Raw genomic sequence first — 14,795 nt, 5'->3', positions numbered from 1 at the left:
TGCTGTGGATCGAACCCGGGGCCTTCTGCTTGCAAAGCATGCATTCAGCCTGAACAATCTTTCTGCCCACTCTGCCAGACTTTGTCCCCACTCTATAAGCAAATAAACCCAGAGCCAGACCAAGGAACTCGGCCCCACTGATACAGCGGAAAAATTGATGGTGCTGAACTTCCATCCCCAGACTTCCACCTACTTAATTCTGAAAACACTTCCTCAAGACAGCTGAGGGATAGAGGGATTTCCTTGAGGGTAAGAGCTTCAGGCACCACCAAAAACAAACTACACGGCTTGGAAAAACTGGTTCTTAAAATGACAACTAAATTAATAATGAAACTCAGGTTACAGACATGATTAAATTATAACTTAGAGTACTATTTCCAAGTAATAAAAACTTTAAAATAACATTAAGTGATAAAATGTAAATACCTTTACACCGAGATTGAAAAAGAATCGAAGAATGTTCTTATCTGAAAAGAAACAATACATGATCACTCACTAAAATCACAAATTAATAGTCTCTTTTTCCCCATTACCTTCAAACAATACACAGGTCCCAAGATAATTATGCCTACCAGAACTTTCCCTAGTATGTGCTTTAAAAACAGATGTAAAATATAATGCAACCAAACTAGGATCTGTTACTGCAGGATCAATGTTGGTTTTGTCTACACTAGTATTTAAGTTTAAAAATAACAGTGAGTGGAGAGATGGGTGTTTGATCATTGTGTGGTTGTAACTATCTCACAGTGATTCAATAAATTTTTTTTTAAAGTGACAGTTTTTTCAATTAAATCTGGGTTACAAAAAATTAAAACTAAAACGTTCTGTTTCTTCAACTTCTCCAGGTTAAAAAAAAATAATGAAATCAAAATACTGGAGAAAGAAAGCAAAATACATCTAAGATCCACCAATGACGCAAGTAGAATATTAGCCCAGAAGTGGAAGCAGGAGAGATAAGAGTCAAACCTCTGCCATCCTTCCAAAACCGGATGCAGGATCCAGTTTCACTTGCACTTGAAAGTCAGACCCACTTGGACTAGGGGAAGCAACTCACCTTTAGGCAGGTCTTCCCCGGTGGGACACAGTGAGTAAGGTGGTGCGATGGCTCGGTCTCCCTTCTCATTGCAAGGAAACCCAGGATAGAGCGGGTCCTGGTAGAGGCTCAGTGTCTGAGGCAAAGGCATCAAGGGCTGGTTAACTGCTTGTATTGTCACAGGAACTGGAGAGGGTGTTAAATGAGCTTGGGACACAGCAGAATCAGGCCCCGTGGTCAGAGTCTGTGTCACTGACAAAACAGGAATTTGCGTCGGGATACCTATACGAGCGAAGGAATAAAGAAAAAAGTTTTTTTAAAAAAAGGTAAAAATAGGGGCCAGAGCTATAAGTGGGTAAGACTGCTTGCATTGAATGCGACTAATTCAGGTTCAATCCTTGGGCACCCCATATTGCTCCCCAAACCCCAATAAAGTGATCCCTGAGAGAACAGGGGGCAGAGAGGAAAAAGGAGGATGAAAGAAAACAAGTGTGTTCTACATATATGAGCTTACGTGAAACTGAACAATAAAGGGGGGTGGGAAGGGCAGGGGATGTAAACTTGCATGTGTGAAGCCCTGAGTTCCAACCCCAGAGGCAGAGAAATGAGGAGTCAAGAATGTGGTAGGAGAGCCAGAGAGGTGTAGCTGGGGACGCACAGGCTGACTACATGCTGTGCACCCAGGAGCTCTGGGCTCAATCCATCTGCACCCTCTTCCCACCACCCCACGCACAGACGCATAGTGTAGGTCCAGAGCATCTTCAGGTACAGCACAAAAGAAAAACAGAAGGAAACAAATAGTATTAAGAGAGCTGGAGAAAGATAGCATGCACTTAAATACTCTAAAGAGCAGGTCTCTTCTTAGCAAGCATGCAAACACCCAAACACCGGGACATAATCATTTCGAGCCAATGTGGGATGGTATGGGGTGGAGAGAAGAGACAGGAGAGTCTGTGTTCTGACTTCTTAAAAATATGTATGAGAGTCTGGGCAAGGGTTCCATGGGATGGGGCCAAAGCAAGCAAGCAGGTGTGGCGAGCGGTGATCACCACTCCACAGCTCCACACTCCCATGTTGTCAGGACAGATCGCAAATGAATGCTTGCAACTACACTCAGTCCTCCGGGATCCAGGGGACTGAGAAAGCCACGTGGGGCTCCAGACACCAGACTCTTACTAACATCAAAGAACTTCTTACGTATAAAGTTCTGTTCTAACCTGTTGGTCCGAAAGTTGTAGGTTCACTTGGCCAGGCTGGCACAGTGGCTGGTAAGGAAGGCACGGCAGGAGTGAGCTGAACCTCTGGAGAAACTAGAAGGGGAGCTGGATTTGACAAAGACACGTGTTCTGCTGGCTTCTTCAAGAAAAGAGGATTGGAAAGAAAACACAAATTCATTTTGATTAACACTAAATTTAACCACCTACTGCACCTTGAGTTGTCTGTACTTTATATAACTGTAGCTTCTACAGAAACGGTCTTTCTGATCTCAGAGGAAAACACTGGCAAGCTGAAAATTCCCAACAAATTTAATTCGAAACAAGGATAACCACTAAGAAACTGCACAAATGTAATAAAGAACAAGAAATAAACTTGAAAGTAATTTAATATTAACACCTTTAAGGTTAGGAAGTAAAATCACTGAAGTTACCCTGAGGGCCTGAGAGAAAGTACAGCACATAGGTCAGTAGCCTTGCACGTTGCTGACCTGAATTTGATTCCCAGTATCCTGTATGATCCCCTGAGCTGACAGGACTACTTCCTGAGTGCAGAGCTGTGTGGGGCCCAAAAGAAAAATTAATAACCTTGAAATTCACAAATTTTTTTTTCCTCACATGACAAACCATAAAATCGTAAACTTCTCTAGCTAATATAAAAAGACTGAAAGGAAAAAACAAGATTCTCTGCTCCTAAAAAGACTGAGCCAAAGTGTCTAAGTGTCACTGTAAAATCTGAATTGCTAGTCTTGCATTTCTGCTTCTGGCCAGGGCTTAGGGGTCACTCCAGGTGTTACAGAAGATCAAATCCAGGGCTCCCATATACACAGTCTGTGCTCAAGCCCTTTACACTGTACCTCCCCCAGCCTGCTGCCATTCTCTCATTTCCGTCAAGGTAGCAGTGCTCAGAAGCCATGGGCCCATTCCCAGTAATAATGCTCTGCTGGTGGGGCCAATAGTTTGGTGTTCAAATCTGGCTTGTAGTGCTGGTACCATCTGCAGTGACCCCAAATGTGTTATTTTTCTAATCTCCTTAATCATTACATTGCCATCCTTCTTTAAAGTAACTGTTCCAAATAATCAAATGAGAGGGGAGATGACTCTAAGGGCTGACGCACACACTTCAGGAGGAATAATGGTCCTGGGTTATCCTGGTAATGACACACTGCCAATCCAATCAGCCACTTAAGAGTCTCAGAGTATTTTGAGTGTAGCCCAAAATAAGAAAATACAAAATAAAGAAAGGATGTGAACAACTATTTATTAGAGATTTGAAATAAAGGAAAATTTTAGCACTTTCTTTCAAAAATCTAATTTTCTAACCAACTACCACCAAGGTAATAAGCATGAACTTATTCAAAATCAACGCAGAAAAATGGTTCCCATGTCAAAAACAATGGCAATCACAAAATAACGCTGCCTGTGGCAGGACCAGTGATAGTGTCACAGAGAGAAGAATCACCTGCCTTACATGAGGCTGCTGTGACCCCACTTCAAATCCCCGGGCACCACGTGTGGTCCCTGGAACACCACCAGGGGTCACCCTGAACAGAGCCAGAACAGCCAGAACAGCCTCAGGGCCTGAGCACCACTAGATGTGGCCCAAACAAAAAAGAAAAACTGGACTCTAACGTACGTAAACACACCCCCAATTCCCACACACAAAGTGTACAGACGTACACACGCACGGATGCAGTGACTGGGGCTTGAGGCCCCAAGGAGGAGTGGGCACAAAGCACAATAGCATCCCCCCACACCCATCCCCACACAACTGGCCAGCCCTTGGCCAACCAGGTCAGTGGTTCAACTCAAGAACTCGCTAGTGCCGTGCAGCCCTCAGTGCTAGCATCCTTGGGATGGGCCAGAGTTGGGTGTCTGCCTGACTGCCATCCATCTCGCACTGGCAAATAGTGAAAAATCCCAGGAGCAGAAGCACTTGATCTTCAATTCGACAAAGTAAACTTACTTGTTCTGCAGGAGTCTGGCACTCTACTTTCTTTGACTTTGATGGTGATGAAACTCGTGCACATTTATCTTCACTAATACTCTTTGGAAGCAAAGACACAAAAGTAATTTTGTATTACTAAGATTCACACTCTGAGGTAATCTTGATGCCCTTACTTCCCCAATTATGCCCTCTCAGTAATTCAAGGAGTAGGAAAAATGGCCATCACATCTTTGTATTACCAAACTACTAGACAAAGTTCTTATTGGGGGTGTCATTTCTGAACAGCCTTCTCCTGAACTATCTCAAAGTATTAGAATAAAAAGCACGTTTTCTCCCCCCAATTAAGAAAAGGTACAATGTACCTTTAAGAAAGTTATAAATCTGTGAAACTCTCACCACCACCATCCTTTTCCTCGATTGTTTCTCTGCTTTCTACTTCACTAATACTTCAGTTATTAAATAAGAAAATTATTTTCATCCCCCACTAATCCATCACAGAATTTAAAAGAACAGATGCAGTTAATTATTTTTTTTACCTCCAATGTGCTTGATTCGGCTTTTTTATCCAAATGCGCATGTCCATGGATAGAGTCTTTAACAAATCAAAATTTTTAAAAAAGTCAGTCAGTAATTAAGTTTGAAGACAAAGAAAAAAATGTAGAGAAACCTAAAGTACGACTGAAGCATGCTGAGTCAGAAAGAAATACAACTCTCAAAGAGACACTCAACTGACTAAAACTTAAACTTGAACCAATGTGTCTATGCAGCACTAATGTGTCACTGAACTCCTTAATGCTCTTTAAAAAGGTTTTTTCCCTAGCAGAGAATTTCAATGCAGGGCCTTGGGGCTGGGGATGTGGCTCAGGTGGAGAAACACCTGCCCTGCAGGTGTGCATGCCGAGTGCTGTCCATCCCGAGCACTGCGTCTCCCTCCCGCTCCCACCTGCCAGTTGGGCACTATTAAAAAATAAAAATGGGTTGGAAAGAGTGTTCAACAGCAAGAGCAGGCTACGCACATGGGAAGCCCAAAAACAATTCCTGCAACACAATGTCCCAGACCATAGCCTGAAGCAAACCCCAAGCACCATGCTAGGCCCTTGCAGAAATGACCTCAAGATAACTACTAATGAAAATAAAACCAAACATAAACCAAGGGCTCACACATGCACACTCTATCAGAGTCACATGCACAGTCCCTCAATGTGTGACTTTCAAGCAGATATGACAAGTGTCTGGCCTCTCAACAAATGGTGACATAACGTACCTCTATCTTTTCGCTCCTCAGTGTCCACTCTCCGCCTGCTTCCTTTCCTATCACTTACATGTGCTTTTCTCTGGGCACACGGGTTGCTATTCTGAGAGGTTGGCTGGCTGGCTGATGAGCTCTGAAAATAAACAAGACACAGCAATTTGTGTTACAACTTTTATCAAGACACAGCAATTTGTGTTACAACTTTTATTTCCCAGAAAACTTTTAAAACTTAGTTCTGTATGTTGACCACTCCCAGGCTATGAAAAGCAGGTTTTGAGATTCTGACTTCATTATGTGTTCTATAGTAGGAAGCTTTGTAAGTCAAAGCACTGGGCAACCAAGCAGTGACCAAATTTAGAAACTTCTTTCTATCCCCATTTTAGGAAATCACCTGACCAAATGTGCACCTTGCAAATTGTGCTGACAGCTTTGCCCCCAGGCATCAAGCATTTAGATAATTCAATGCAGGGGGGAAATCCCAGTGCAAATTAATAGGTACAGAGCATTCCAGACTCATTCATCACTGAATATGTTACTAGTGACAAATCCCCTAAGCACTGCCTGAGATGAGGTTTGTAAATGGGGAAAAACGGGACCTGGAGTATAAGCGTTAGCATTGTAACTCCTAATGCTGAGAAAACATTTCACACAACTGAGAATAATATCAGCGCTCTGAGGTAGGAGTTTTGTAGCATAGCATTCTTCAACCTTTCTACAGCTATGAACTGGTATCTACATGCATGCTGAACAGGCTGTTAGGTCCAAAGCACTGAAGATCTGTGGTTTTCAAACCTTCTACACCTACAGACTGGCGCCACAGACCAGTGGTTGAAGAATATTGTTCTAGAAGATAAATCTGTCAAATCCACAACAGGATTAAAACTGCCTTGTGGGGCTGGAGAGATAGCACAGCGGGTAGGGCGTTTGCCTTGCACGCGGCCGACCCAGGTTCAAATCCCAGCATCCCATATGGTCCCCTGAGCACAGCCAGGGGTAATTCCTGAGTGCAAAGCCAGGAGTAACCCCTGTGCATCGCCAGGTGTGACCCAAAAAGAAAAAAAAAAAAAAAAAAAAACTGCCTTGTAAATATAAGGATTCCATTCTAGCAAAGTATTTCTCAATCTCTGGTCACACGCCTCTAGTTTTCTTTAATTGATAATATAGAGCAATACTTTAAGGTCTGCGATATGGGAGTCCAGGCCAGAATGTGCTACCAACATGACTAAACACACACACACACACACACACACACACACACACACACACACGGTTCCAATACTGACACACACACACACACACACACACACACACACACACACACACACACACGGTTCCAATACTGATAGCTTCAACCGTAGCTCCTACTGTAATACAGGGTTCCAGGTTGTTTGAGAAGTTAATGAGAACTAAGTTTCCTGACCTTTAAAGATGTGTCTTATTAAATGAATCTTGAGTCTCTACTACAGATTACTTCAGTTAGACTGAAAAGTTCTAATTCAAAATATAAATTTTTTAAAAAGCTACCAGATTTATACTTAAATTCTGCCAAAAGCTAGTATCTTAGACCTCATTATATGATCTTTAAGGTACTCTTCTGAGTATAAAGAAATCTTGTTTACCACCAGAAACAATGGAAACAGCGGATGAAAAATGAAAGTCAATCAGAAGAGACTTCTGAACAATGATTTTTCACATGAGCTTATACATACAGAAAGAGCTGGGAAGGCCTGTTCATCTCTATTCTGGATCTCATAGAGTAAACGGGATTCTTCTATAGCTTGCTTCTCTCTTCGCTCTTCTGGGGAGAGGCCAAAATAGTTAGATTCTTGACCTGCGTGATCAAAGTCATCAGCTCTCTCACGGTCAGATTTCCTGCCAAATGACAAAACACTCCTCAGAAAAAAAGAAGCAACATAGGGTACCTAAAGTAACTTTGTCTTTGGATAATTTAGCTACATCCATGACATTTATTTAAGACTTGACCAAACTGCATGCCAGGCAAACACCAAAACCCCTGTACTATCTCTCCAGCTGCTTTCCAAAATCTTCAAGATTCTGAGGTTCAAGTAAAATACTTATTTTCTAGACAATTAAAAAATAATTTTATTAAAGAAAAATGTTTTATGCTAATAAATTCCTATAGTCAATTTCTATTTTTTGGTTTCCAAAGTGAATAGTAAAAATACATTAAGTCTTCTTGGGTCCTTGGCCTGAAGACACCAGCAAAGGACCACATTCAGTAACTATGAGCTGATGAATGACACATATTCTAGGCAAAGAGATAGACTATTAAGTAGGGGAGCCAGACTGCAGCAACCACCAGCCCAGAGAAAGAACACCTTTCTTCTGACACTTAAAGTCATTCTCATCACATTCTCATCATTCCATCCCAACTTCTGGAAAACTCCACTATGACTATATACACTGAAGAGAGAATATATCCCTAAAAAGTTAACAGCCGTCTGTAGGCAACAGGTGCTAAAATTCAACTGCCAGGAAACAAGGAACACGAAGGAGAATTACCAGAATAAACAACCATTTCAATATTTTGAATTTTTAACAACATGCAAAACTCACCTAAATTTTTAACTGAAAAATATAACCGATCTGAAATGTAAGTTTTATATGAATCTGAATGTCCTATCCACCCCCCCACATCATCCCACCAGCCAAACTATAGGTTCAAGTTCTAAGGCCTGATACTGAATAGTCTTTGCTCTACACTTAAGTCACACCAGGCACCCTCAGGAGGAGGTGGGAGATACATTCACATGCCAAAAGTAGCAAGGTTGCAGAAAACATAAAAGTGCAAACCCAACCATCGCAGAACCTTCACAGACACCCTGATCTTATGAACTCCAAAACTGTAAGAAAGTTATCTTGCTGCAAGCCACCCCAAATAAAGATGTCTTGTCCTGGGGCTGGAGCTGTCAACTGCAGGTTGGGCGTTTGTCTTGCACACGGCCAACCCAGGGTTCAATCCCTGGCATCCCATATGGTCTTCCAAGCACCACCAAGAGTAATCCCTGAGCATTGCCAGGTGTGACCCAAAAAGCCAAACAAAAAAAAAAAACAAAAAGTTTTGTCCTTAAAAAAAAAAAAAAAAAAAAAGAACTTAAGGTTCTCATTTGGCTTATGATACACAATACACTTAAAAAGCTATACGGAACTGAGGGTGGAGCTCAATGATAAAGCACACGCTTTTCTGCATGTGAGGCTCTAGATTCCCTGGGATAACACAGCTATGGATATAAACAGACTTCTCAATGATTTAAAGTTATATACTTTAGCAAATCAAAGACCTCCCTCCCTACATTTAGTTTTCAGTACTCTGATACTCAGAAAACTTACCGTATTATCTGGGAGGGGGTCCTACTTAGATTTTTGTGCTCACTGGAGGCTTTTTGAGACGGTGACCCTGTCGAATGACTGGAAAATGCATGCTGTCTCACTCCTAAAGGGTTCTGGAGTCGAGGAGGTAGTGCTGATGGGGCTTTTATTGGCTTGCTTGAATTCTTTGGCCCTCTATAATCCATGTCTGAGATGGAAAAAAAAAAATCAAAAATCCTCAAACAATATTATAAACAACCCAAATTACCCTAGTTCTCCTCCAAAAGAAAGAGTAACTTGAGCCTGAGGAACAGTGCAGAGACTCACAGCACCTGTCATAGAAGCATATAGTCCTGAGTCTAATTCCCAGTGTCCCACATGCAGAGAACAATCTTGGCAGCTCTGTGGTCTGAGATCCATGATGCCACATCATAGCCAAGTGAACATAAGCACCACAGACAGAAAGCACCCTACGGCAAATCTAAGCACCACAGCAACCAACACCCACTGAGCACAGATTTAACGAAGAGTGAGTGAGCCCCTAGCTGCGCAAGTGTGCAATCAACTGCAACCTCGGTAGACCCGGCAGCCATGAGCAAGTACAACCTGATGTGTGATCCCCATGCGTACCAGTCGGAACTGCATGCAACCCTGGCCATCAAAATCTGAACAACAAAACAGCGAGGAAGAGGGAGTGACTTAACATACATATGGGGGAAGTCTGACCACTGTGCTCAGGAGTCCCTCCTGGCAAAGCTTAAGGAATAATATGTGGTGCTGAGATTCTAACCAGTGAGAACCATGTGCAAAGCAAGCAACTTAATCCCTATACTATCTTCCCAGCCCCGTATTTTTGTTAATGCAGAGGGGAAGGAGAAGGAAGCCAACAGAAAGAGAATATGATGAGTTCTTACCAGAATGGAAATTTTGTCCAGAGGTGGAAGGCTTTTTTGTCTTCTTCCCTGACACTGTGTTCCAGCTTTCTGAAGTAGGTTGTTTGAGGTTCTTCGGTGAGTGTCTTTCAAAAGGAATAAGAAATTACATTATTACATTATTAAATATTTCACATATTTTCACATTTTCAGTTTTAGTCCTTAAAAACGAAGTATAAAGAACTCAGTTTTCAGATGCCATTTTAATCAGACAGAGCAAGAGCAATAGTACAGGAGTTTGCCTTGCACACGAAATTTGCCATACATGTAGCCAACCCAGGTTCCATCCCTGGAACCCCATATGGTCCCCCAAGTCCACCAGGAGTGATTCCTGAACACAGAGCCAGGAGTAAGCCCTGAGAAGCACCCGGTGCTTTCAACCAAAAGATGAGGAATAAAAAGCATTACTTTCTAAACCCCCCCCGCAAAAAAAGATCCCAGAAAACTAAAAGGACTTGATCACAATCAGAAAAAAATAAAAAAGAGACAATGATATGGAAGATAAAGTCTCATCTGTACTGACATGAGACATACTTAAAGAGTATGAAGGAGAAATAGTAGGAAGTTTGGGATCCCCTTTAAAAGACTCCAACTCCATTCCCATTTTAAAAAACAATTTGAGATTAAGGATAAAAGATTTTCAGATTCTACTAGCTACAAAAACTGGTGATGCTTATTTTGTGATTCGCACTACTTTATGTCTGTGGTTGTCTGAACTTCTCCATAGTGAGCTTTAGGTGTTAATTTTTTTTCCTTTATTAAAGGCAGCAGCAACCGGTATTATGAGAAATCTAAAGTAACAATGAACAACAGAAATTCAAATAGCAATTCAGGCTTAAAATTGAACTACTCCGTCTGACATCTACTGAAAACCATATGCAATAAACAAAATGAAAAATGCCTCCAAGCCCCCACTTTACAGTTACAATATATTTAAATTTCCCCAACAGCCTTTGTGAAGAATGTCATTTTAAACAATAAACAAGTTTTTTAAAAACATGCCAGTGTGCAAATCACTAAACTTAAATTCCACATATTTTTCCACAACATTTATACAAATACAGACAATACATTTAATTGACTGCAAATACACAGATCTGAAAGACAGTACATACTTCTTTCCAAGGTCTTCAATCAGAACTGGTCCATTCTCAGAATGAGCCCCTTGAAAGTCTGCATTAGAAAATTTCCCATTGTGATCAAACCTAACCTGCTGAACAATTTCAGAAAGAGTAATCAGTCACCAACTTCCTTTATCATTTTTAACTATTATCTTCTTTGAATGAGACAAAAGATTTATGCATAGTGGTAAAAATGACTTAAAAGGTACCTACATACCACTTATCTAAAATAAAGACTTCTATTTACCACGCTAAAATCATTCAAAATTGGTTTTCAAAAAATTTCAAGATGTTGGAACACAGCTGTCAAGATTTCAAGCAAGATGGGGGGGCAGCCAAACACGGTTTTGGGCATATACTCCAGCATTTCAGACCTGGCTTTTTGGCCTACAGCAAAATAACCTTGAACAAGTTACTTATCTGATTCTTCACTGTCCTGGGATGTAAAAAGGGCTAATTAAAGAACCTGCATCATAGGTCTGATAGAGATGGAATGAGATATGTATCGCAGACCTAAGGAGCACCAACTGAACATAGCAATATTCTCAAAACTGGAGCAACGATTAAATTCTCCCAACATTTAAAATAAATAACCTGAACTTCTAGTCTCCCAAGAAATAGATCCATCGTGTTTTTCCAACATATGACTGGTATCACCCACCCGCACATTGTGACGGAACCTTCAAGTGTGATGGTGGGAGAACCACACTGGAGGGAGTAGTGACAGACATACTGGGAAATGCCAAGCTTGGATGTTTTACACAACTTGATGCACTTATAAGATTTTTATGATGTAATTAAGCCAATGTTAAATTGATGTTTAAAAAGAGTGGCAACTGGAGAGATAATTCATGGAGTAAGCAGTTTGCCTTGCACAAAGGTGACTCCCCAGCACCACACAGGGATTTCCCCAAGCACCACAGCAGTAACCCCTGCACTCAGAGCCAGGAGTAAGCCGTGCACAATGCAGCTATGGCCCCAAACAAGTGTAACCCAAAAGATGGTACAGAAGTTAAGATGCTTGCCTTGTATCTGGCCAGTGATTCAATCCTCAAAACCACATTTGGTTTCCCAAGTATAGTCACATGTCACTCCTAAGCACAGAGCTAATGATATAAGCCCTGAACACTGCAGGGTATTACCCCAAAACCAAAAACAAATAATAAAAGATTTCTTTCCACAGTCAAATGCTGTATTTGCCACTCACTATACCAGTGGCCCAAAGCATACAAAACTGCTTTAAGCAACCTTTTTTATTAGTAGATCAAAGTTTTAAATTAAGGTTTTGTTATCAATAACAATAGGACCTTGCCTTCCTCTCCAAGAATTTAATGTCTTGAGGGAGCTGCTCTCCCACCCTCCCCCCCAACATACACACTCACACCCAGACATGCCCAGGGGTTACTCCTGACTCTGTACTCAGAAATTTCTCCTGGCAGTGTTTTGGAGACCATATGGAATGCCAGAACCAAACCCAGGTTGGCCTTGTGCAAGGCAAATGCCCTATCCTCTGTACTATCACTCTGGTCCTTAATACTTAATAAGCCTTTACTGAAGTTAAATTTTATCTTATGTGCTTGAGTACACAATCCACCTTCAGTCATTCAGAGTTTCCCAACAGCTGAGCAGGGCAGTACGGGCAGAAATTAAATACTCTAGTATCTAGGGGGCTGGAGCGGTAGCACAGCGGGTAGGGCGTTTGCCTTGCACTCGGCCGACCCGGGTTCAATTCCCAGCATCCCATATGGTCCCCTGAGCACCGCCAGGGGTAATTCCTGAGTGAAGAGCCAGGAGTAACCCCTGTGCATCGCCAGGTGTGACCCAAAAACCAAAAAAAAAAAAAAAAAAAACCTCTAGTATCTACTTTATCAACAAATTATCAAAAGCAACAGCAGCCACAGAGGAATGTCCCAACTGAAAACAGTAAGACTCCCTGGCTCAGATTCCAAGAAGCAATCTTGGTTACCAGGGTAGATGCCCTCAGCCTTGGGCTGACTCATTCTCTTACTTCCTCCCAAGTTCTCCAAATTACTGCAAGTAAAAGCTTTCACAATTCAGGTCTTCAATTAGAGCTCACTTAAGACAATGCTGTAAAGAAGCACCTAATTAATCACATTCTTCTCTCCTTTCTTTGCAAATACCACAATATGAGAACACAACTACATGCTCTAATCAATAACCTCCCTCCAACAATTTAGTTCTTACATATTTTTCACAAACAATACTATCTCACGAAGGAAATGAGGTTTTCCTTCTAACAGTTAAGAATAAATATATGCCAATGACTGCCTTTAGTTTGCTACTGTTTTATGCAATGTATGTTAGGCAGTATCCCTGCCTTCTAACCACTGGATTTTAACCCATTTCCCAGTGTATACAAAAATGACCTGCAGATAATCTACTAAGTAGATGTGGGTTCATGTATAAACAAGTCAAAAACCTAAATATGTGATATATATACACACATAATATATTCTGCAATATCAAATTGTCAGCATACTCAAATTTTGGCCATTTTCTCAATTTCAATTAGAACGGATTTTAAACATACCTTTCTTCCTCTACACAAATCACTTACTTGGCATTTATCCCCAACTTCATATTGTAAGCCAGCAGCAATGGAATAATCACGCTTTTGTTGGACTGTAAACAATATTAATGTTATTTTAGTATCAAGTTGACTTATATTTGCTACAAAGTAAATTTATAAGATTTTGAACTGACCTTGCTTAGACTTCAGCCAAATCTCATATTCCACATTTCTATAAACTGTCGGATTGAGTGACTTAAGAACCTTTCTAGACAAAGGCAGGCTAGGAGAGTTCCCATTGTTTTTCAGGTGCTGAACAAAGAGAGCAATCAAATGACTGAATTAAGCAAAGATACGCTTTTAAAACATTTGTCTGAGATATAAATGAGAAAAAGCAAAGACTTCTAAAATTAAATTGCCAACAATTTGCTACATAACCTGTCTTCGTTAAAAGTGTGTCACAAAAAGAAAGGTTAAAACTATAAAATTGTTAAGTTTCCTTATATTCAAGAACCAGATAAAAGCATTTTTAATTACCTGGTCATCTGACAAAGCTTTAATCCCATTCACATCGTTGGCAGTTGTCATTTTACTCCTACCAAAGAACAAATATAAATTTAGGAACATATAAATTAGTATGAATGCAATTAACCCATGTAAAATTATCCTCGTGAGTTATACTCTTGTCAGTCATTTCCAATGAGGTCATAAAATTTTTAGTACAAATGTAGACAATATATTCAAACTTATGTATATATGTGTGTGCACGTATGTGTGTATATTTGCATAAATACACACATACACACATTTCTGGGGAATAGGCACCCCGGGGCTCTGTGTGCAGGAATCACACATTCCTAACAGTGCTCAGGAGGCAATACACAGTGCTGGGGATTGAAACCTGGCTGGTCACATGCAAGGCCAGCACCTCAACACCTGCACTATCTCTCCAGTTCACACTAATTTTTTGTTTGGTTTTGGAGCCACTCTCCCAGAGTGCTTGAAAGTCCATGCAGTGTGTCACAAACAGAATTCCAATGCTCCCACATGCAAAGCACGTCCTCCAGGCCTTTACACCAACTCCCTCGTCTAACACTAAGAATGCTTAAGAGTAATTCTCACTGGCTAAATTAAGAAACAGAAGAAAACCATAAAACTTTGGGGTGCAGGGGCTGGAGCGATAGCACAGCGGGTAGGGCATTTGTCTTGCACGCGGCCAAGCCAGGTTCAATTCCCAGCATCCCATATGGTCCCCTGAGCACCGCCAGGAGTAATTCCTGAGTGCAAAGCCAGGAGTAACCCCTGTACATCACCAGGTGTGACCCAAAAAGCAAAAAAAAAAAAAAAAAAAAACCTTGGGATGCAGAATATTAGCCCTCAATGTCAGGGACAAGACTGATAAAATAGAGGGTTAGGGCGACTGCCTTGCTGACCC

The 14,795-nt window shown here is 41.2% G+C and overlaps 1 protein-coding gene across 3 annotated transcripts in view; it reads right to left on the bottom strand.

Moving 5' to 3' along the window:
* Positions 1-14,795, bottom strand: part of OTUD4 (OTU deubiquitinase 4) — a 43,328-nt gene that overhangs the window by 5,844 nt on the left and 22,689 nt on the right. Inside the window, exons 8-20 of one of the 3 annotated variants that reach the window (XM_055144182.1) lie at positions 13,898-13,955; positions 13,555-13,672; positions 13,409-13,473; positions 10,825-10,922; positions 9,692-9,795; positions 8,799-8,985; positions 7,157-7,319; positions 5,460-5,580; positions 4,732-4,787; positions 4,214-4,294; positions 2,251-2,389; positions 1,055-1,315; positions 427-467 (exon numbers count right to left, since the gene is read on the bottom strand). In XM_055144182.1, the coding sequence (XP_055000157.1) occupies positions 427-467; positions 1,055-1,315; positions 2,251-2,389; positions 4,214-4,294; positions 4,732-4,787; positions 5,460-5,580; positions 7,157-7,319; positions 8,799-8,985; positions 9,692-9,795; positions 10,825-10,922; positions 13,409-13,473; positions 13,555-13,672; positions 13,898-13,955 (1,492 nt within the window). The remainder of the gene's footprint in view (positions 1-426; positions 468-1,054; positions 1,316-2,250; positions 2,390-4,213; positions 4,295-4,731; positions 4,788-5,459; positions 5,581-7,156; positions 7,320-8,798; positions 8,986-9,691; positions 9,796-10,824; positions 10,923-13,408; positions 13,474-13,554; positions 13,673-13,897; positions 13,956-14,795) is intronic. The other 2 variants (XM_055144184.1, XM_055144183.1) reach the window with 2 other exon arrangements.

This window comes from Sorex araneus, chromosome 7 (assembly GCF_027595985.1).
Source record: "Sorex araneus isolate mSorAra2 chromosome 7, mSorAra2.pri, whole genome shotgun sequence".
Classification (NCBI taxonomy): Eukaryota; Metazoa; Chordata; class Mammalia; order Eulipotyphla; family Soricidae; genus Sorex; species Sorex araneus.
Note: the sequence above shows the minus strand (reverse complement) of the source record. Positions and strands in the feature narration are given on the sequence as shown.